At 46.4% G+C, this 20,377-nt stretch overlaps 1 protein-coding gene across 3 annotated transcripts; it reads left to right on the top strand.

Moving 5' to 3' along the window:
* The first annotated feature begins 13,486 nt into the window (after positions 1-13,486).
* Positions 13,487-17,655, top strand: TMEM216 (transmembrane protein 216). Of its 3 annotated transcripts, XM_060606886.3 has the most exons (6): positions 13,519-13,629; positions 14,197-14,298; positions 14,404-14,722; positions 14,863-14,955; positions 16,601-16,802; positions 17,090-17,655. In XM_060606886.3, the coding sequence occupies exons 4-6, from the start codon at positions 14,910-14,912 to the stop codon at positions 17,103-17,105; spliced, it is 264 nt and encodes an 87-aa protein (XP_060462869.1). In that variant the 5' UTR covers positions 13,519-13,629; positions 14,197-14,298; positions 14,404-14,722; positions 14,863-14,909; the 3' UTR covers positions 17,106-17,655. The 3 variants fall into 3 exon arrangements, with proteins under 3 accessions (XP_060462867.1, XP_060462869.1, XP_060462868.1); XM_060606884.3 differs by lacking the exon at positions 14,404-14,722 and having other exon boundaries at positions 13,487-13,615; XM_060606885.3 differs by lacking the exon at positions 14,404-14,722.
* Positions 17,656-20,377: the final 2,722 nt, after the last annotated feature.

Raw genomic sequence — 20,377 nt, 5'->3', positions numbered from 1 at the left:
CACTGAAATTTGAACTTCATTTCATGTTCATGTATCACAAAGTATTTTTCTTTAGACTTTTTTTTAGCCACTTAAAAAATGTAAAGCTACTCTTAGCTCAAGGGCTGTGCAAAAACAGGCTAGATTTGCCCCGGGCCGTAGTATGTTGAGCCCTGGTTTAGAAGCCTAGAATCAAGTTCTGGGGAAAGAGAGACTATAGGTAATCTGCTGTGCTGTCGAGACTTTAACAGATATCAGGGGCGCCTGGGGGGCTCAATCGGTTAAGTGTCCGACTCTTGATTTCAGCTCAGGTCATGATCTCACGGGTTCGTGGGTTTGAGCCCTGCGTTGGGCTCTGTGCTGACACCACAGTCTGCTTGGGATTCTCTTTGTCTCTCTCAAAAAAAAACAATATTTTAACAGTTACTGAAAAAGTACAATGTTCAAATAAACCGTGTAAGGGGTGTGTGTGTGTGTGTGTGTGCGCGCGCACACACACTTAATATGTTCATGTGGTACAAAATTCAATTTCTAAAAGGGTCTATGCAATTAATCTTTCCATTGCTGTATCTCAGCCACTGAGTTCCTTCCTCCCCCCACCCCTGACAATCTACATTTACTTATATACTTCTTATAAACACTGTTAACATGTCAGAAACATTTTTACAAAAAAAAATACAAAAGACAAGAACAAAACAGTTGTCATCATCCTATCCCAGCCATTTATTTCAAATCTTGGATGATATGTGTATATATTTTCAATGCAGGTGTGATTATGGGGAATATGCCATAAACCAGTTTACTCCCCACCCCCCCCCCCACCCCCAACTCAGCAGTAGGAATGTGTTTTTTAAATGTGATGTTAAATTAACTCCCTGGGGACAGTCAGCTTTCAAAGTTCAGAGGAAAGAAAAGAATTTTACAAGTGCTTAAAGACTTAATAGCATGCAGTTTCTGCTGGCTGACCAGGGCTCCAGCCAGTAACTAGAAAAAACCCCAAAAAGATAAACTATAAAAAAATCGTCTCTTAAAAGGGCTTCAGAGAATTACCGAAGGAAAGAGGATTGGGGGACCTAAAATTCTACAGCAGGGAGATTCACAGAGAAGCGAGCTGACAGTTTGCGGCAGATTTTTCCCAGGGGGCGTTTGCCGATTCTGGGTTTGAGCAAGAAGCTAGGAATCCAAGCATTTCCCAGATGCGGGTTACATAGCCAGGAAACCAAGAGGCCAGCCGAGCTTAGTGGTCTTATCACACTGGAGGAGCAAAATCGAGGGCTAGAGGAGCCTTAAAACATTATCTCCTCAAGATATTTACCTAATCTTCGGGCCAGAGGCTATCAAAAGCTAAGCCTCAAAGCTCTGAGAAGCAGAACAGAATTTTTGGCAGATTTATGGAGCTGATAATTAGAATCCAGGAGGGAACGGGTAAGCAGATAAAAAGCTCTGGAGGACCCCTTACCAGGAACACGATGAAACAGGTAGACTGGTACCTATCAAAACTGGAGTGCAGCCTCAAACCATGTAGTTCCTGAGTGAGTTATCTGCCTTGCAGAGAAAAGAGTAGAGGAAAAAACATCTAGAGACACTATTACTTATTTATTTATTTATTTGAGAGAGCAAGCACCCATGTGCAAGTCGGGGAGAAGCAAAAAGGGGGGGAGAGAAAGAATGCCACGCAGGCCCCTCACTGACAGTGCAGAGCCCGACGCAGGGCTTGAACTCACGAACCATGAGATCAGGGCCTGAGCTGAAATCAAGTGTTGGATGCTTAACCGACTGAGCCCAAACAGCTCCTTGAAGATACTGGAGATTGAAGGGAAAGGTTGATGGGCAGTCCACACTCAGAAGAGGAGAACTATGCGAGAAAATTCCCTATTTGTGCTCCTTGTAGCTTGGTAGTAGACAAAGTGACACGTACAATACGCTGGCGGAAAATCCCAGTACCATAGCCCCGAGCCCGGGCAACCGGAGCCGCTGGCAAGAAAGATGAGAATCTCAGAAGGGGAGGAGCCAGACAGGCGGGAATCCCCAGTTTCTATCTGTCCACATTTCTGCCCAGGCTCTGGACCACGCATGTGCAAGCCAGACTCAAGGCCGCTCGGCCAAAGACAGATGGAGACTGAGATTGGAGTTGTCACCCAGTAAGTGTGGCCTGCGGTGTGTATCCAGCCAGGCTGATTACCTGATGCAACCAAAGGAACATGGCTCTTTGCAGACACAAGTAACAGAAACCGGAGTGTCCACACTTCAGCATTCAGAACTGACACGGACACTGAGACGAACCAGATCCTGGAATTAACAGACAAGGGTATTAAAGCAGCAATGGAAATCCGTTGTCAGCAAAATGGTAGGTGACCTCAGCACAGAAACCAATTATTTTTGAAAAACAGAAATCCTGGATTTCTGAAATAAAGACATTTGCAAATAAAAGACATTTGCAGATAAAGAGAATTAGTTGCCAAGAAATGCTGAAGGAGTTCTTTGGCTCGAGGGAAACGACAACAGATGGAAACTCAGATCCTCAGAAAGGAATAGAGCACATCAGAAACCGTGTCTAGTTAAATTTTTCCTTTTTTCCTGTTAATTTCTTTCCAAGACATATGAGTGTAGTATGTACATTGTTTTCAAGTACGCAGAATATTGGCCAGTATACGCTGGGCCATAAAACAATTCTCAATGCATTTAAGAAACAATAAATTTAAAAGGATAGAGAGTAAGTTCTTTGATAATAATGGGATTGAGCTAGAAATCAGTAACAATAAGACAGCCAGGTGGTCAGTCGAGGTCCAATCAGGAGATAGAAACCACATGGTCATTTAAACACGACACGTTGACTGTAAAGAATCATTAAGTTAACGACAAAAGATGTAGAGAGAATTCTAAAAGGGTACCTGAGGGCTGAAGGAGAGTACCCAAGGGAGGACAAGCTTGGCAGAGTCCCCAGCCCCCAAGGCCGGGGGTTAGACCTCACCACAGCCCACCGGGTGTAGACAAGTTCACTGGTTTGCCCAGGCCAGAGCTGCTTCGCAGTTGTTAGGCGAGAAACAAGCCCTCCAGGACACAGGGAAGCTGAGGCTGGTGAGCAGGTGCACGGGGCGGTAAGGACACCACCTGCAGGCACCAGGCCCAGAGCACACAGTGTCCGCAGGTGGGTCAAAGCTGTTGGGAAGGTGACCAAAGGAGTTAAGAGTGTCCTATGTGTGCGAGGCCCAAAGTGCATGACCTCCACATGGCGGGGGGTGCCGGGGGGGGGGGGATGGGAATCAGTGGGGAGAAGAGCCAAGGTTGGTGAGCAAATGTACAGAGAGAGTTGGGGCACTGCTGTGGGTACACAGTGTCCATGCCTGGAAGGCTTTGGGGAAAATCATCCCAGGCTTAGGTAAGAGGCTGAGGGGCGCAGATGCATAGAATTAGGGAGGTGCCCCAGGGCAAGCCCTTGCCCCAGGGCAAGCAGTATCCTTGACAGGAGGGCCGCAGCAAAGTAGTCACTGGGCCTGGACCAGGTCTGCAAGGTTGCTGAGGGAGTGCCTGCTTCACCTGTTGCCCCCCTGTGCACCTGCAGTGCTGACGGGCCAGGGCAGGAGCAAGGAAAAGCAAACCAGAGCTCACTGGAGCCTAGAAAGACCAGTCCTTTCCTTCCTTCAGTGTCCCTCCGGCGCCCTCTACTGACAAAGCTAACATCATGCTCATGCTCGCTGTAAAGGAAGAACCACTGCCAGTCCACTAACATACTGAAGGGTGAATGTGGAGCTCAGAGGCAAGAAGTAGATAATAGAATCCGTCTTTCTGGCTACTCAGATTGCATATGCACCCTTCTGCACCTGTTTGAACTCCCCCATCAGTTCTGTTCCTACCAACAAGATCGATCTATCCTTCCAAGTGATGTTCTCCCCCTTCCCCCCAAAGGAGAAGACACAGTCCCAACAGTCCCTGTATCCAGAGCTGGCTATAGTAATCACCCTACGGTTTTGGTCATGGTTGCACTAAATATTCTCTTACCTAAAGATTAGATCACAAAGCTGACCTACAATTTGTACATAAAATGGGAAGTGAAAGGGGGAAAATGGTCAGTAGATACAAATGAACACACACAAGAACCAAAGAAACCCACGCGAAACCACTACGGTCCTCGTTTTTGTAATTGGTCTCTTTTTTTTTTTTTTTAACGTTTATTTATTTTTGAGACAGGGAGTGACAGAGCATGAACGGGGGAGGGGCAGAGAGAGAGGGAGACACAGAATCGGAAGCAGGCTCCAGGCTCCGAGCCATCAGCCCAGAGCCCGACGTGGGGCTCGAACTCACGGACCGCGAGATCGTGACCTGAGCCGAAGTCGGACGCTCAACCGACTGAGCCACCCAGGCGCCCCGTAATTGGTCTCTTTGTAACTGGTCACGAGGTCGGAGCTGATATCCATGGCAGCCTTCTTCAGCTACCCCCTCCATGTTTCCCTTTTCCTTGGCTGAGAGTCTGCCGCTCGGGGCTCTTTAACCCAGTAGAGTGAGGCAAACGCTCATTCTGAGCGATGCTGGTCTTTAACTGCCCTGCTTTGCGTGGAGTATGGATGTATTGGGAGGCACCCCAGAGGCTCCTCTAGGCTCCAGACATAGTCTTCGTCACCTCCATTGTGTAGCAGCGGTGGAATTTTCCCTTGAGAACCAGGATCAGTTACTCCGGCCAGTAGATTGGACCCCTTCCCTTTTCCTTGCCCATTGGTTTAGTGGCATAAGGAGCCCAGAATGGCCACGTGGCAGTCCCATCTTCCAATTCAGTGGTACCATCCTCGTGCCCCCTTCTGGACCATTCCTCACTTGGGAACTAACGTCTCCAAATCAGCAGGCTCTAACTTTTCAGGATAAGAGGCAAAAACTCTACGGGTGGGGAAGGTATAATAGGAGAGTCATTCCTACTCCCGTCCCGTCGTTCCTGGCCCCGTGTTTGCTGGCCAGGGGGCTGACGGCACCATCAAATGGCCTCTGATTCAAAGACCTACTTCATTCTGTAAATCAACCCTCATCCTTTCATGGTGTTGTCTCCCAACTGGTGCCATAACCGGGTCTTCTGTAAGCTGTTCCGCTTTGCAGTTAAGCCCCCTGGTTCCAGGTAGTGATGCACGTGCGGGAAGACTTGTTAATTCCAAGGGCAGAAGCCCCTGGCCACACTTGCTCTGCTGCGAAATGGGTATCTTGATCAGACGCAGTGCTGTACGGAGTACATGGTGTATGTACATGACGTCTCTGTCGGGAGGGTCCTGGGAAACAAGGCTCCAGGGTGTGGGTGAGCCAAGGCTGGTGGGCGGGTGTGCAGAGCAGTCGAGGCACTCCTGCACGGGGCTGGTCTACCTGCGGTGTCCGTATCGGGAAAGTTCTGGGCAACTCCCTCTGGGGTGCAGCAAGCTGAAGCTGGTGGGCAGGAGTACAGAGGGATCCGGCTGGTGTGAGGCTGCGGCAAGGGGATCCCAAGCCTGGGGCGGAGGCTAAAAGACGGCTGCAGGCCCCTCCCCTCTTAGCACACAGCTGTCCCCCCCCCTACACACGTCTGGCGTGACAGACTGTGCAGCGAGAGCAAGAACAATAAAAACGCAGCACACTGGAACCAGGACGAAAGCCCCCTTCTTCCTGCAATGTCCCTCTAGCGTCCTCTTATCATCATGCTCACTGTAAGGGCGAAATGCTTAGAGTCCAGTCCACTGTCACAGAACAGGTACTGACAGGTGAATCTGGGGCTGAGGGACAATATAGTGATAACTGCCACACTGAGAAACCACTACATATTTAGAAAGTATGGGGCGCCTGGGTGGCGCAGTCGGTTAAGCGTCCGACTTCAGCCAGGTCACGATCTCGCGGTCCGCGAGTTCGAGCCCCGCGTCGGGCTCTGGGCTGACGGCTCAGAGCCTGGAGCCTGCTTCCGATTCTGTGTCTCCCTCTCTCTCTGCCCCTCCCCCGTTCATGCTCTGTCTCTCTCTGTCCCAAAAATAAAAAATAAAAAAAAAAAAAAAAAAAAAAAAACGTTGAAAAAAAGAAAGTAAATAATAGCACTTGTAAACAATCCACAGATCAAAGAAGACCTCAGAAGGGAAGTTAGAAAGTCCTTTGAACGGAATACTAATGAAACGTAAACATTTTTAAATGCCTGTGACGCAGCTTTTATAGAAAAAAAAGATCTGGGGGCCCCTGGGTGGCTTATTCAGTTGGGCGTCCGGCTCTTGATTTCAGCTCAGGTCATGATCTCACGGTTCGTGGGGTCGAGCCCCCCCATCGAGCCCTTCGATGACCGTCTCTTGGAGCCTGCTTGGGATTCTCTGTCTCCCTCTCCCTCTGCCCCTCCCCATCCCTTCTCAAAAATAAATAAATAAATATTGTTAAAAAAAAATAAAGATTTTTCTCTCTCTCTCTCCCTCATCCCCACTCATGCTGTCTCTCTAAAAATAGAAAAAAAGATCTACAATCCATAGTCTAAGTTTTTATCTTAAACCAGAAAAAAGAGCAAAGTACAAAGAAGAATAAAACACCAGAACTAAAGAGAACATGGACAAAGAATAAAAATATATATAAAATCAAAGTTAATTCTTTGAAAAGTTAATTGATAAATCTTTATCCAGACGGATCGAGAAAAAGAGAAGACACATATTAAAAATGAAAGACAGAATGTTCCTATAGATACTATGCATATTGAAAGGATCATAAAGTTGTTGTGTATAGACAATTTTATGCCAATACATTTGACAAGTGTTATGAAGTGAACGAATTCATTAAAAGACACAAATCACCAAAACTGGCCGAAGAAAAAAGAGAAATTAAATTCATAATGAAAAGTTTTCCCACAAAGAAAACTTCAGGTATGGACGACTTCACTGATGAATTCTATCAAACATTTAAAGAAGAAACAAGCTCTTTCAGAAAACAGAAAAGGAGAGGGGCACGTGGGTGGCTCAGTCAGTTAAGTGTCTGACTCCTGATATGGGCTCAGGTCATGATCTCAGTTTCATGAGTTTGAGCCCCGGGTCGTGCTCTGTGCTGACAGCATGGAGCCTGCTTGGGACTCTCTCTCTCCTTCTCTCTGCACCACCCCCTCCCCCCTTGCTCATGTTCTCTCTTTCTCAAAAATAAATAAACTTAAAAAAGAAAATAGAAGAGGAGAAACATTTCCCAATTCAAATGATTCTATGATACCCTGACACCAAGACTGATGAATACTTCACATGGAAATAAAACTAAAGATCAATATCCTTCAAGAACATAGATGCATGGGGCACCTGGGTGGCTTAGTCAGTTGAGAGTCCAACTTTGGCTCAGGTCATCTCACAGTTCATGAGTTCCAGCCCCACATCAGGCTCACTGCTGTCAGCCTGTCAGTGCAGAGCCCGCTTCAGATCCTCTGTCTCCCTCTCTCCGCCCCTCCCCTGCTTGTGCTCTCTCCAAACTAAATATTAAAAAAATAAAAAAGACCATAGATGCAGACATTTTTTTTAATTTTAGCAAATTGAACCTGGCAATATAAAAAGAATAACAACACATCATAAACAAGTGGAGTTTATCCCAGGAATATAAAATTGGTCTAACATCTAAAAATCAATGAGTGCAATTCACCAACTCGATAGAATAACGGAAAAAAGGCATTTGATCATTAAACAGATGTAGCTGTGACAAAATTCAATACCCATTCATGATGAAAATACTCTGTAAACTAAGAAGAGGAGAGAAATCCATTTACCTGGTAACTGGCATTTCTGAAATGCCTGTAATTAACCTACTGTGGTGGAAGACTGAATGTTTTCTAAAATCAGGCAAAAAGCACATTTCATCCACTTAATACTACATCTATTCAACATTGTACTAGATGGCCCAGCCTGAGCAGTAGGAGAAAGGAAAATAAATAAAAGGCATGTATATTTTTTTAAAGTATGCTCTAGACGCAACACGGGGCTTGACCTCATGACCCTGAGATCAAGAGTCACACACTCCACTGACTGAACCACCCAGGTACCCCAAAAGTCCTACATACTGAAAAGAAAGAAGGAAAACTGTCCTTAGTTGAAAATGATCACAGTGAACATAAAAATTCCTAAAGAAAAAGCAAAAAGGCATGACAACTAGTAAGTTAGTTTGATTTAGCAGGGCATAGGATTCAAAGATGCAGCCAAATTAGCATGTAGAGGGAAATTTATAGCCTTAAAACAAACAGAGAAGAAAGACTGAAAAGGTAAGCTTTCAGTTTCCATCTCAAAAAGAACACCGAGTCCTATAAGGAAGGAAATGAGGAAGAGCAGAAATCTATAAAATAGAAAACAAATATAAAGGGAAGAAAACCAAACCCAGAAGTTGGTTCTTTGGAAAGATTAATAACATTGATAAACACCTATCAAAAATAAGAAATAAAATTATCAGGAAGAAAAAAGACATCATTACAGAATTACAGATCCCATAGGCATTACAAAATACGAGGCTGATGGAGTTCCTGACTGGCTTGGTTGGTAGAGATGTGACTCTTAATCTCAGGGTCGTGAGTTCAAGCCCCATGTTGGGTGTAAAACTTACTTTAAAAAAATGTATGTATAGGGGCGACTGGGTGGCTCAGTCGGTTGAGTGTCCGACTTCAACTCAGGTCACGATCTCGCGGTCCGTGAGTTTGAGCCCCGCATCGGGCTCTGGGCTGATGGCTCAGAGCCTGGAGCCTGCTTCTGATTCTGTGTCTCCCTCTCTCTCTGCCCCTCCCCCGTTCATGCTCTGTCTCTGTCTCAAAAATAAATAAAACGTTAAAAAAAAAATTAAAAAAAATGTACGTATATACACACATACACACACACATATATATGGATGTTATGAAAAACTTCACACCAACACATTTGAAAATTTATAAAAAATGGTAACATCTTTGAAAAACACAAATTTACCCAAACGTTACTCAAAAAGTAGAAAATGTAAATGATCCTATACATATTAGAGAAATTTCGTTATTATAAAATTTCTGACAAAAACAGTTCCAGGTTTAGATGGCTTCATCAGTGAATTATTCTTCTAAAGAAATAAACCTCCGTTACACAATCTCTTTCATGTAACAGAAAAAGAAGGAACACTTCTCATTTCATTTTATGTGGCCAACTCAACCTTAATACCTAGGTCCTTACAAGAGAGTAAAATCATAGATCAATCTCTCATAACATATGTAAAAACTTGAGCAAAATATTAGCAAATGAAGTCCAATGATGTATAAAAAGGGTAACATATCTACCAAGCGTCCCCAAGACCACCCCCCAGGTTCAATGATTTGCTGGGAGGACTCACAGGACTCAGCATACAGTCCTGTCCGTGGCTTTGATTTATTACAATGAAATGATACAAAGCACAGTCACAAAAAGAAAAGGTGAAGTCTAGAGGAAACCAGGAGCAAGCTTCCAAGAATCCTCTCCCAGTGGAATCACATAAGATGTGCTTAATTCCGCCAGCAAGTTCTGACGACACGTAGGAAGTGTTGTCTACCAGGGAGGCTCATTAAAGACTTGGGTGTCCAAGGGGGCACCTGGGTGGCTCGGTCAGTTAAGCAACTGACTTCGGTTCAGGTCGTGATCTCACGGTTCGTGGTTCAAGCCCCGCATTGGGATCCATGCTGACAGCTCAGAGCCTTGAGTCTGCTTCAGATTTTGTGTCTCCCTCTCTCTCTCTGCCCCTCCCCTGCTCGTTCACCATCTCTCTCTGTCTCTCAAAAATAAATAAACGTTAAAAATAAATAAATAAAGACTTGGGCGTCCAAGGATTTTACCGGGGGCTGGCTACATAAACAACTTCTGCTTAATAGGCACCTACTAAAACTCCAGACTCCCGGAAGGAGACAGGTGTTCAGCAGAAACCACACAGTTTGTACGAACAGTGTAGGCACAGTGAGCCACTTTGGATTGGTGGGAATGTTTTTGAAATCCGAGTTTCCAGACAGTGGTCAAAGGCAAAGCTTTGCAAGTAGGACTTCCTAAGGATAGCAGTCCCAGGCCTGCTCTGTCAACTGTTTTCTGCATGGTATCATCACCAAATGGGTTTCTTTCCAGGAAGGCAAGGCTAATTAAACCTTTGGAAATCAATGTAATTCATTCCATTAGCAGAATAAAAGGGTAAAATATGATCATCTCAATAGATGCAGAGAAAGCATTCAATAAAATATATCATCAGCCTGCCAGCAAACGAGGAAGAGAAGGGACTTAAAAAAAATTTTTTAATGTTTGTTTTTTGTTTTTTTTTTTTTTTTTTTTGAGAGAGAGATAGAATGTGAGTGGGGAAAGGACAGAGAGGGAGGGAGACACAGAATCCAAAGCAGGCTCCAGGCTCTGAGCTGTCAGCACAGAGCCCCACGCAGGGTTTGAACTCACCAACCATGAGATCATGACCTCAGTCGAAGTCAGATGCTTAACCAACTGAGCCACTCAGCCACGAGAAGGGACTTTCTTAATCTGACGGAGTATCTACCAAAAAAGAAAAAAAAAAGTCTATATTTAACATATCGATGGTGAAATTTTTTTCTTGTGATGAGAACTTTTAAGATTTTCTTCACAACTTTCAAATTCGCAACACAATATTATTGACTATACGTTAGCATGATGTACATTACATCCCCATGACTACTTTGTTTTATAACTGGAAGTTTGTATCTCTCGATCCCCTTAACCCATTTTGCCCACCACTCACCCTCACATCCTCCCGTCTGGCAACCATCAAATTATTCTTTGTATCTATGAGTTTTGTTTGTTCATTTTTTTTTTTTTAAGTTTATTTTGAGAAAGAGAGAGATCAGGGGAGGGGTAGAGAGAGACGGAGAAAGAATCCAAAGCAGGCTGTGTGCTGTCAGCGCAGAGCCTGATGCAGGGCTCGAACTCACGAACTGTGAGGTCATGACCTGAGCTGAAGTCAAGAGTCTTCAAGAGTTGCTCACCTGAGCCACGTAGGTACCCCTGTTTTGTTTCCTTTTAGATCCCACCTGTAAGTGGACTCATCCAGGAATTGTCTTTCTCTGACTTATTTCATTTGGCATAATACCCTTAAGCTCTATCCATGTTGTTGCAAATGGCAAGATTTCTTTTATGGCCGAGTAGTATTCCATTGAATATATAGAAAGAGCACATCTGCCTTCTCCACTCATCCGTTGATGGACGCTTAGTCTTTCTATATTTAGCTATTGCGAACAACGTTGCAGTGAACACAGCGATGTATCTGTCTTTTCAAATTAGTGCTTTTGTTTTCTTGGGACGAATACCCAGTAGTGGAGTTACTGGGCCATGTGGTATTTCCATGTTTTATTTTTTGAGGAACCTCCACGTTTTCTAGAAGGGCCGCGTTAATATAACATGCCCACCACCAAGTGCACGAGGGTTCCCTTTTCCTCCGCATCTTGTCAACATTTGTTATTTCTTGTCCTTTAGATACCAGCCATTCGGATAGGTGTGAGGTGACGTCTCATTGTGGTTTTGACTTACATCTCCCCGATGACTAGTGACGTTGAGCATCTTTCCATGTGCCTGCGGGCCATCGGTAGGTCGTGTTTGGAAAAATCCTGTTCGGGTCCTCTGCCCGTTTTTTTCATTAGATTTTTGTCTGTTTTGTTACTGAGCTGTATAAATTCTCTATAGATTTTGGATCTTAATCCCTTACTGGATACATAACTACATTGTAATTGCTCCCTCCTCCAGGCGCCCTGGCTTATTAGCTGCTTGCTCAGAAACGTGCTAAGTCCTTGCCCTGGGCTTCTCAGCTGTGGCATCTATTGTGTGCACCTCTATCTGGGCTCACAGGACTTGAGTGCCGGGAAACCAGGTATGTCCCCGCTGCTTGCTGTGCTGTGAGCAATTCAGTCTTATCCCCTACTCTGGGCGCCTACAGAGTCGTGGCAATTTTACTCCTCGCCATCCTCTATGACAGGGGTGACAACGTTTTTCTTAAAGGGCCAGCTGCAGTATTCCAGGCTGCAGGCCACGTTTTCTCTGTTGGCAACTACTCAGCTTAACCACGGTAGCCTGCCGGAAGCTGTTTACAGTATGCAAATGAGTGGATGTCGTTGTGTTTCCCCCCTCAGAATTTTAAGTACAAGAACCAGCAGCTGGCCCACCTTCCTTCTCAGATGGGACAGGTGAGGCTCGGAGGAACCTGCCTAATGGCTCTTATCTGGCAGGCAGTGGAGGTAAGGAAGTGGAGGTGAAGGTGGCCCTTTGTTGGAACATCCCTTTCCACCTTTCCCCACTTTAGTCTCTGCTTTTTTTCACCGGTGCTAAAGAAAACCTCCAACTTGCGGTTAAGTTCCTAACAATGGGAGGCACGAGCCGAGACCGGAAGACAGAGGACAGGGGAGGGAAACGTAATCGGTAACTCAGCCACCAACTTCTCAGACCGCCGCCCCCTGGCGGGAGGACTTCTCGCTACGTCTCTCCAGGTGCATGGAGTTGCTTCTGCTCTTTCCCCTTTAGGACTAAGAAGAGATTACCGTCCCACCTCCATTCCAACTAGGTAGGAGCACAGCACTGTCCTTAAAGGTTGATCACTCGACTCAAATGACCTGTTTCTTGCTCTGCGGGGACTGACTGCGGGTCAACAGTCAAGCCAGCTGGAGTCCTCTAAAAACCCTTTTTCTTTCCACTCCCCTGCGGGAAGTAACACACTTTACTCCACGTTGTCTTCAGGCTTCAAATCCCAGTTCACAGGCCATCTCTTGGAAACTTCTTTTTCTCTTTCTTTCTCTCTTTCCTTTCTTCTTTCTCTCTCTCTTTCTTTCTTTCTTTTTCTTTCTGGAGACAGTGTTTCTATTATTGCTTTTAATGTGTGTTTGTTTTAAGAGCACACCAGCCTGAGAGCGGGGGAGGGGCAGAGAGAATCCCAAGCGGATTCCCAGTCCTCAGGGCAGAGCCTGACAAGGGGTCCATCTCACGAAGTGTGAGATGTGAGATCATGACCTGAGCCAAAATCAAGAGCCCCAGCTTAACAGACTGAGCCATCCAGGGACCCTTTGGAAACTTCTTTCAGGTCCTACCCAGGAGTACTTTGTCCTCTCAACTCCCCCTGCACGTTCTGGGGTCACGTGGTGATCACGTTTCATCTGTGTGTCTCATCCGTGCTCCTTGGAAGGAGCCTCTAGTTCTGATTCGCTTTGGTGCCCGCTAACTACCTGGTTCGTAAATCCGCCACACAAAAGACCGATGCTAAACCCAACCAGGCGTTTGCCGAGCACCGTCGCGCAAACCGTTTCTCATTAAGACCGCTATTAGAAAACAGAATCGTGGGGCTAAGGCCTATTTACCAATCCCGCGGTCACACCGCCACAACTGACCACTTCTGCCAACGCACTGTCACCTGGGGCTGGGGGGGCCGAGAACTGTCCCTGCCCCGGAGCCCTGCGGCCGACGGCTTCGGGCGCAGCCGCTGACCCCCTAAGCCTCAGCGAGCCGAAATCCCAGCGCAAGCCTTTTGCGCCGGCAGTCCTCCCCGCGCACGCGCAGCCTGCCCCCGGTCGGGCCCCGGCCCTGGAAACCATAGAGTGCCGGGGCTAAGCAGAGGGGCCAGAAAGCCGGGGTCGCTCCATCTCCTGCTTCCGGCTGCGCCTCGCTGCTCTGGGAGCGGCTGTAGCGGCGTACGCAGTTTCCATGGGGACTGAAGATGGCGCCGCGAGGTGAGATTCCGGAGGTGTGTGAGTCGCTGGTCCTGATGCCTTCAGTGCCCCTCTCTCCCCTGCCAGAGCTCGACCTCAGCTCTTCTTCTCGGGTGTTAGGGACATCTCTCCTCACCTGTCCAGAGTGGGGTCTCGAGCCCCACCCACGCTGAGTGCGTGAAGGTCTTGAGGTGCAGATCTCAGAAACCCCCCAATCCTGGGCTCGGCCTGTTCTAGGCAGGATCGGTTACAGATTTGCTGTGTGACCTGGACCAGGCCATTGCTGGCCTCTGCGCACCAGTTTCTTCTCCCAAATAGTGACGGGGTTAGATCTTAGAGCGGCCTTGCCTTTCACCCCGAAGCCGAGTCGAGTTGGACGGCGATTCCCGGGGAAAGGGGGGATTGAAGGAAGCCCCCTACACACACACGCACGCACGCACACACCTTCATCATCATCAATCGCAAGTGCCCCGAATGGCCTTTCCCACTACTGCGACCTCGTGTGTTCTTCAAGTTAGATACCGAACCATTCAAAGAACAGAGATTGAACAGAGATTGAGCTGCCCCCCGCCCATACCTCTTTTTTGTGCTTATCTTTTCAGGTAAACGACTGTCCTCCACCCCGCTGGAAATCCTGTTCTTTCTGAACGGGTGGTATTATGCCACCTACTTCCTGCTGGAACTCTTCATATTTCTGTATAAAGGTAAGGCCTGGGGCTTGACTACCATTGGCCCCAATATCCCTTCCCCACTTCAGCCCAGAGCCAACTCCCATCAAGTGCCTTCTTATTTTTCATTCTTTCCTGTAGCTCCTCTTCGCTGCAAGGTAGAAGGCTCTTCATCATATGGCTTCTTTGAGAATGATTCAGTAGGAAGCCCCGCAGCAAGAATCTCCTGAGTTTGAGAAATGTGGGCTTCTCCATCCTTACTCTCCCTCATCGCCTCTTTGCAGAACTGCACGTTAAGCTCATTGGTGACCCTCAGGATCTATTCAGCGGCCAGTGTACCCTTGTAGATCCGATCATTTTGGAGAATGGGGTCCTCACAGACTTTGGCTTAGGAGTAAAATCTCCTAATAATGCGCGTGCCTCCAACAGTCGCACTAGGAGTTAACATATCCTGCAGCAGGTGAACAGATCCTGCCCATACCTCGTGAACTAGTTCACGGAAAGCTGATAAGACTCATGCCCTCATTATCCCCAGGCGTGTGGGTGTTCTTGTGGGTGCCGGTGTATGTTGTTTGCAGACTCTGGCTTTTGTGTTGGCAGCTCTCCTCCTACCATACCCAACAGCCAATCTAGTCCTGGATGTGGTGATGCTCCTCCTTTACCTTGGAATTGAAGTGATCCGACTGTTTTTTGGTGAGTGTTGGCCAGAGAATCCTTCCATTCCCTCTGAGAAGAACTGCTACCTGTAACTTGATTAACGAGAACAAGTACATAACCTAGTCTCACAATAAGAGATTGGATCTAGTGGGATGTCCCATTATGCCCTCTCTGAAGTTTCAAGCGGCTTCCTATTTTGGGTCAGGATCTGTTTGTGTGTTGCTCTGTAGGGGCAGGAGTGGGCAGTAGCAGGAGATTTTAGATTGTTCCTCCCGAACTGCATAACTGCCAGGAGAGCCTGGTTCCTCTCCCTGGTTTGCTTGGGAGAATAGATTTACCTGGAAGGAACTCCATGTTCAAGGCAGTGCATGTCACCCGAGTCAGCACTCAGGTCCCTTCCACTTCTCTGAACAGGGGTTTCTGTAGGACAAGTTTATCCTCAGGTCTAGAGCAAACCTCCTATTAGTTAGAATAGCTCATCCCATAAAACACAAAGAAGAAACAATACTTCCAACACATGTAATGAAGGATGAAGAAGGTCCACATAAATCAATAAGGAAAAGACAACCTAATTTTAAAAACTGTGAAGGGACACGAATAGGCAGTTCCCATAAGAATAATAAGAGGATCAATAATCATGATAAAATGCCCAAACTCACTAATAAAAAGCAAATTGAAACAACAAGGTAACAGTTTCATCCAGCAGATTAAAAGGATTTCCAAATACCTAGCATTAGATTGGGTGTGAGGACCAGGTCTCTATATTCCCACACTCTTTGGGAACGTAAATTACAGCAGTCATTTTGCTAATCGTTTTGCCATGTAAAATTGTATTCTTGGACCTAACAATTACACTTCTAAAACTGGGTGAAAAAAACAAACACTTCCACAGATATGTAAAGATATCGATGTGTTTTGTAACCTGAAAACATTAGAGGGGTGCCTGGCTGGGTCGGTCATGGAGTGAGCGACTCTTGACTTTGGGCTTGTGAGTTCAAGCCCCAAGTTGGGTGTAGAGATTACTTAAAATAATACATTCTTAAGAAAAAAAGAAATTAGAAACAACCTAAACATCTGTCAGTACAGGGTTAAATTATGGAATTGCTTCAATGAAATCGTTCATAGCGACTAAGAATAAGGTAGTTACATGTGGCAAGCTGTCTAACTCCTGTTAAATGGGGAAAAAATATAAGTTGAAAACAGTATGTAGAGTATGATTCCATTTTTATAATAATAGTAATATGTAAGTATACACACATAACAAAATCTGAAACAATATACATCGTTCCATAAGAATGGCTATCTCCAGTGAGGAATCATGGGGTCTTTTTAGTTTCTAGATTTTCTAAAATTATTTTCTGTATTTGTATTAGTTGGAAAGTTTTCAATGATTATATAATTAAAAAATATATTTCCCCCCAAGTAAAGAACCCATTGTCCCAGAGTGGGAGCCAGACCTGAAGCCGGACCTTTGGAGTGAATGACTCCGACCCTAATGGCTCCTCCAAAACCTCTCATTTTGAGCACAGAGGGACCCCACTTATAATCCTGCCCATCTCCATTCAGGACCAGTTTTCTCTGCCTTGCCGGTTCATCCCATCCCATCCCATCCCCCCAACGTTTTCTCTGAGCCCAGGGAAAGCAGGCCACTGGAGGTGACCCCATGGGCTGTGTCTGACAGGTACCAAGGGAAACCTCTGCCAACGAAAGATGCCACTTGGTATTAGTGTGGCTTTGACCTTCCCATCTGCCATGATGGCCTCCTATTACCTGCTGCTACAGACCTACGTGCTCCGCCTGGAAGCCATTATGAACAGCATCTTGCTTTTCTTCTGTGGTTCCGAGCTGCTGCTTGAGGTGCTCACCCTGACTGCTTTCTCCAGGTACTGCTGCTGAGGGACCATTTCCTGTCACCTGAGGGTTGGGTTCCCATCCCATCCTAGGGAGGGATTCGTTGTTCTTCTGAAGCCTGATGGGTCTCTAAAGGATTGCTAAGGGGAAAGAGGTGTCTGTGAGATTGCTTTTCCTATTTAGGGTAGACCGTTACCCAGGGAAGACATTCTCCTTGTTCTTTGGGGCCAAGAGGCTTGGAATATAGAACAGTTCAGGCCAGTCGCTTTTGTTCACTGGTCTTTTAACATTTTCTTTCTTTCTTTCTTTCTGCCATCAGTATGGACAGGATTTGAAGTGCAAAAATTTCAGCCAGCAGTCCTCAGGGGCTGAGACCACAGATACTTCTGGTCTTTAGGCACACCAGTGAGAAGTGGTGGGTCACGTTGTCCCGGGAAAGTTGCAGCTTTTCCTCAACACAGATATTTGGGCAACAAACTGAGCATCAGGCCACTGGGCATCATCTTCTAAACCAGGACCATCAGCCTGAGAGACTGTTCTACACTCCAGTGTAGGGAGGGGCAAGGCTGTCCCAAGCTGGCCCTTCTCAGAACCAGTTCCCTGCTGCCCTCAAGTCCTCTGTGATCCTCGTGGCTTGTGTGGACCACGGAGGCTCGTTGGGCTTCCAGCAGGACTGGAGCCCCACACTCCCCGTACGTGCCGTGCCACCCCTGTCACCCGAGCACAGAGAGCCTCAGGATGCCTGCCCCTAGAGTGACGCAAAAGCCTCTCACCTCATTCCTCAGAGACTGAGCTCCGGAACTTTTTTTAGTAGCTCATAGTGTTATTTTTCTACTCTCATCATGAAACAAACATTATTTTGTAATAAACGTGTATTTTCCGTCATGGGGGTTGCAGCCTTTTTCTTATGGCACCTGTCCCTAGAATTTCATCCACGACAAGGGAAGGGAGCGACTGTCCCGGCAGGTTTTTCTCAGGCTGTGCTCGGCGACCCAGCGTGAACGCAAAGGCAGCGATGACTTTCTTCCCCCAGTGGTAGCCTAGATTAATCCCTAAAGGCAGCAGTTTCCGTGTCTTCTTCAGGCCTGTCATCCTGTAAAAGACTCTGCTTTATATTCTTCGCCTCTGCCCCCAATCCCGCATCCCCGCGTCTTTTCCCTCCTCCCTCTTACAGACAGCTGTCAGCTGCTTTCCAGAGTGAGGCATAAATAATTGGAAGAAGTATATTCAAAACTTGGCAGCATTTTTGTCATCTGGTTTAAAATTTCAATTTCATGTAAAAGGAAACCTTTTTTTTTTTTTTTTTTTTAATAAGCTGGGGAAATATTGTCCTATCTTAGTACATCATTCCCTTCTCCAAGCAAGAGAAATATTGTCCTGAGTACATCATTCCCTTCTCCAAGCGACCCGCTTTAAACCTGTTTCTCATCTTACTTGGTAGTGGCTTTTTTTTTTTGGTTTGTTTTTCTAAGTCCCAGGACACATGACAGAATTCACTTTAGAAACCCTTGAGCCATATGGCTATTTGCTATCAGATGAATCCTCTGATATCTACTCTTGCTCCCAGTAGAAAGTGAATTGGTCTTTAAGCGTTTTCATGCTGGTTTTTAATTCTGCTTATTTCCTGGGGTTGAGCTCATTTTCATCCTGTGAAGGTCACCGCTGTCCAAAGCACTGAGACTTTTCTCGTTTCCTACCTCTTCTGTGTCCTTGCCTCCTAGCTGCCTTTGGGGTCTACCCAAAAGCTATAGTAGACAGGTGTAATCAACCACGAAACAGTAACAAAAAATCCAGTGGGAACCTCCCTGATATTTGTCACAAACCCCGCTAATCCCCTGACTTTTCTGCTGCTCACACTGCTTTCTCTATCTGTGCTTTGAAGAAGTTGCTGGCATCAAACTGGACAGGAACTTTTTCCATGGCCTCCCCGTTTCTTCGAGAGGTTCAGTGGTTAAGGTCACTCTCCTGGCAACACAGATAAAGGAATAAAAGACTCCGCTGAAGTTTAGAGTTGGCTTAAAATTTAAAAGGGACCTTAGAAATGAATCTAATCCCCCACCTTGCAGGCTTAGCAACGAGGAACAGCCAAGCCTCGCACACCTGGTTAAACAGCTGGAAATAGAAACCTTGTCTGAGGAGTCTCCGTTTAGATCAAGCAAACTCTATTTCAACAGGTACCGCTTGAGGATGAGAAGGAGTGGTTGAAAATGGGGATAGGCTACAACAGGAAGTCCCCTCATTTTTTCATGCTTATCTGGGAGCTTCGTGCCTCTTGCTTCCTGTGTATGGCTCCACCCATGTTCAATCTTCCTGGTGCTTGTTGGAGCCACCTGTGCGGGTGCAGTCACACCAGAGTAGAAAGAACATCATTCAACAGACACCGAGGCAGCAGAGGACAGGAATGAGGACAGCTAGCCTTTCAGGGTCAGTGTGGTACAGTGGAGAGGACCTGAGTGAAGGAGCAGGCCGTGGTCACAGGTGCTGGTAGAGACCTGCTCAGATATTCACACTCATGGCTAGAACTTGTCAAGTGACTGCAGTGGCCATCTCTAGAGGCTGAGGTGTGGCCCAGTTCAGGAAGCACTTTGGACCCACAGATTCAGGTTTCTGGCTCTATACCCTGACAGCAATGTGTAGGAGACTATGTCCCATCCAGGGCCTGGCAGAGTATATTTTAATCCATGCTGCGATCCTATAAGGCAGAAAATCAACTTGAATGTGAAGTCAACTTGTGTCTGAGCGCATTTAGCTTAAAAAGTAAGAGTTGGGATTTGAACCTAGAGTAACCCAAAGGTCACCCCTTTCTGTACCACCATGGTAGCTCTTCGATGAAGGATGTGTTTCCTTCTCTAAGCCACCAGTCCTCACGCTTTACTTTACATAAAAGTCATCTGGGCATAAAAAGTAGGTTTCTAGATTTCACGTAGAAGTGGATGCAGGCAGAGAAGAGGCACTTTTAGCAAGCACAGCACGTACCTGAGACGCAGGGGACCACGTTACTGGCCTGGACTAAGCACACTTACTTCCCTCACGCTGCTTCTGGTCATAGAGCTTCTGGGGCTCTCCCTCCCCCTGGAAGTGTTTTTTTATGCCAGTCTTGCCTGTGCTCGTCCCAATACTCATTCACTATCACCTGATCTCTGGTTCATCTTTTTATACATGTGACTCTCCTCTTGCTCACCTGGCTTTCTGGAATTCCAAGGAACTGACTCACAACACTTGGCTGAACTTTCCAAATGTGTACTTCCCGACGTTTAGACAGCAATCCAGTTTCCAAAACACGTTCACGTTATCTCTGATTCTTAAGACACCCCTGTGTGGAAGGCAGAATAGCTGTTCTCAGCTCAGAGGAGACAGGCTATGCTGCTGTCAACAGCCAGGTAAACAGACGGTGGAAGCAGGCACCGCGAGCACACTTCCTAAGTCCGGGCAGAGGAATCTTCCCTTCCTGAGCGTGAGAACATCAGAACGTTCTCCTTACTCTGAGCATGAATCTTAGGGATCTTAAAGGATAAAGGACTTGGAATGTTTCTTTCCCTAGGTTAGATGGCTAAGGAAGAAGGCTAAGCCTCAAGGGGGGCACTTCCAAAGGTTTGCACTAGAGGCC

The sequence above is a fragment of the Panthera onca genome, chromosome D1 (genome assembly GCF_046562875.1).
Source record: "Panthera onca isolate mPanOnc1 chromosome D1, mPanOnc1 haplotype 2, whole genome shotgun sequence".
NCBI lineage: Eukaryota > Metazoa > Chordata > Mammalia > Carnivora > Felidae > Panthera > Panthera onca.
The sequence above is the reverse complement of the archived record's forward strand: the minus strand, read 5'-3'. Positions and strand labels throughout refer to the sequence as shown.

Coding starts and splice junctions, on each gene's coding strand:
- TMEM216 (XM_060606884.3), top strand. Junction 14,299..14,862: donor CTTCATATTTCTGTATAAAG/GTAAGGCCTGGG, acceptor TTGTGTTGGCAG/CTCTCCTCCTACCATACCCA. Junction 14,956..16,600: donor AGTGATCCGACTGTTTTTTG/GTGAGTGTTGGC, acceptor TGTGTCTGACAG/GTACCAAGGGAAACCTCTGC.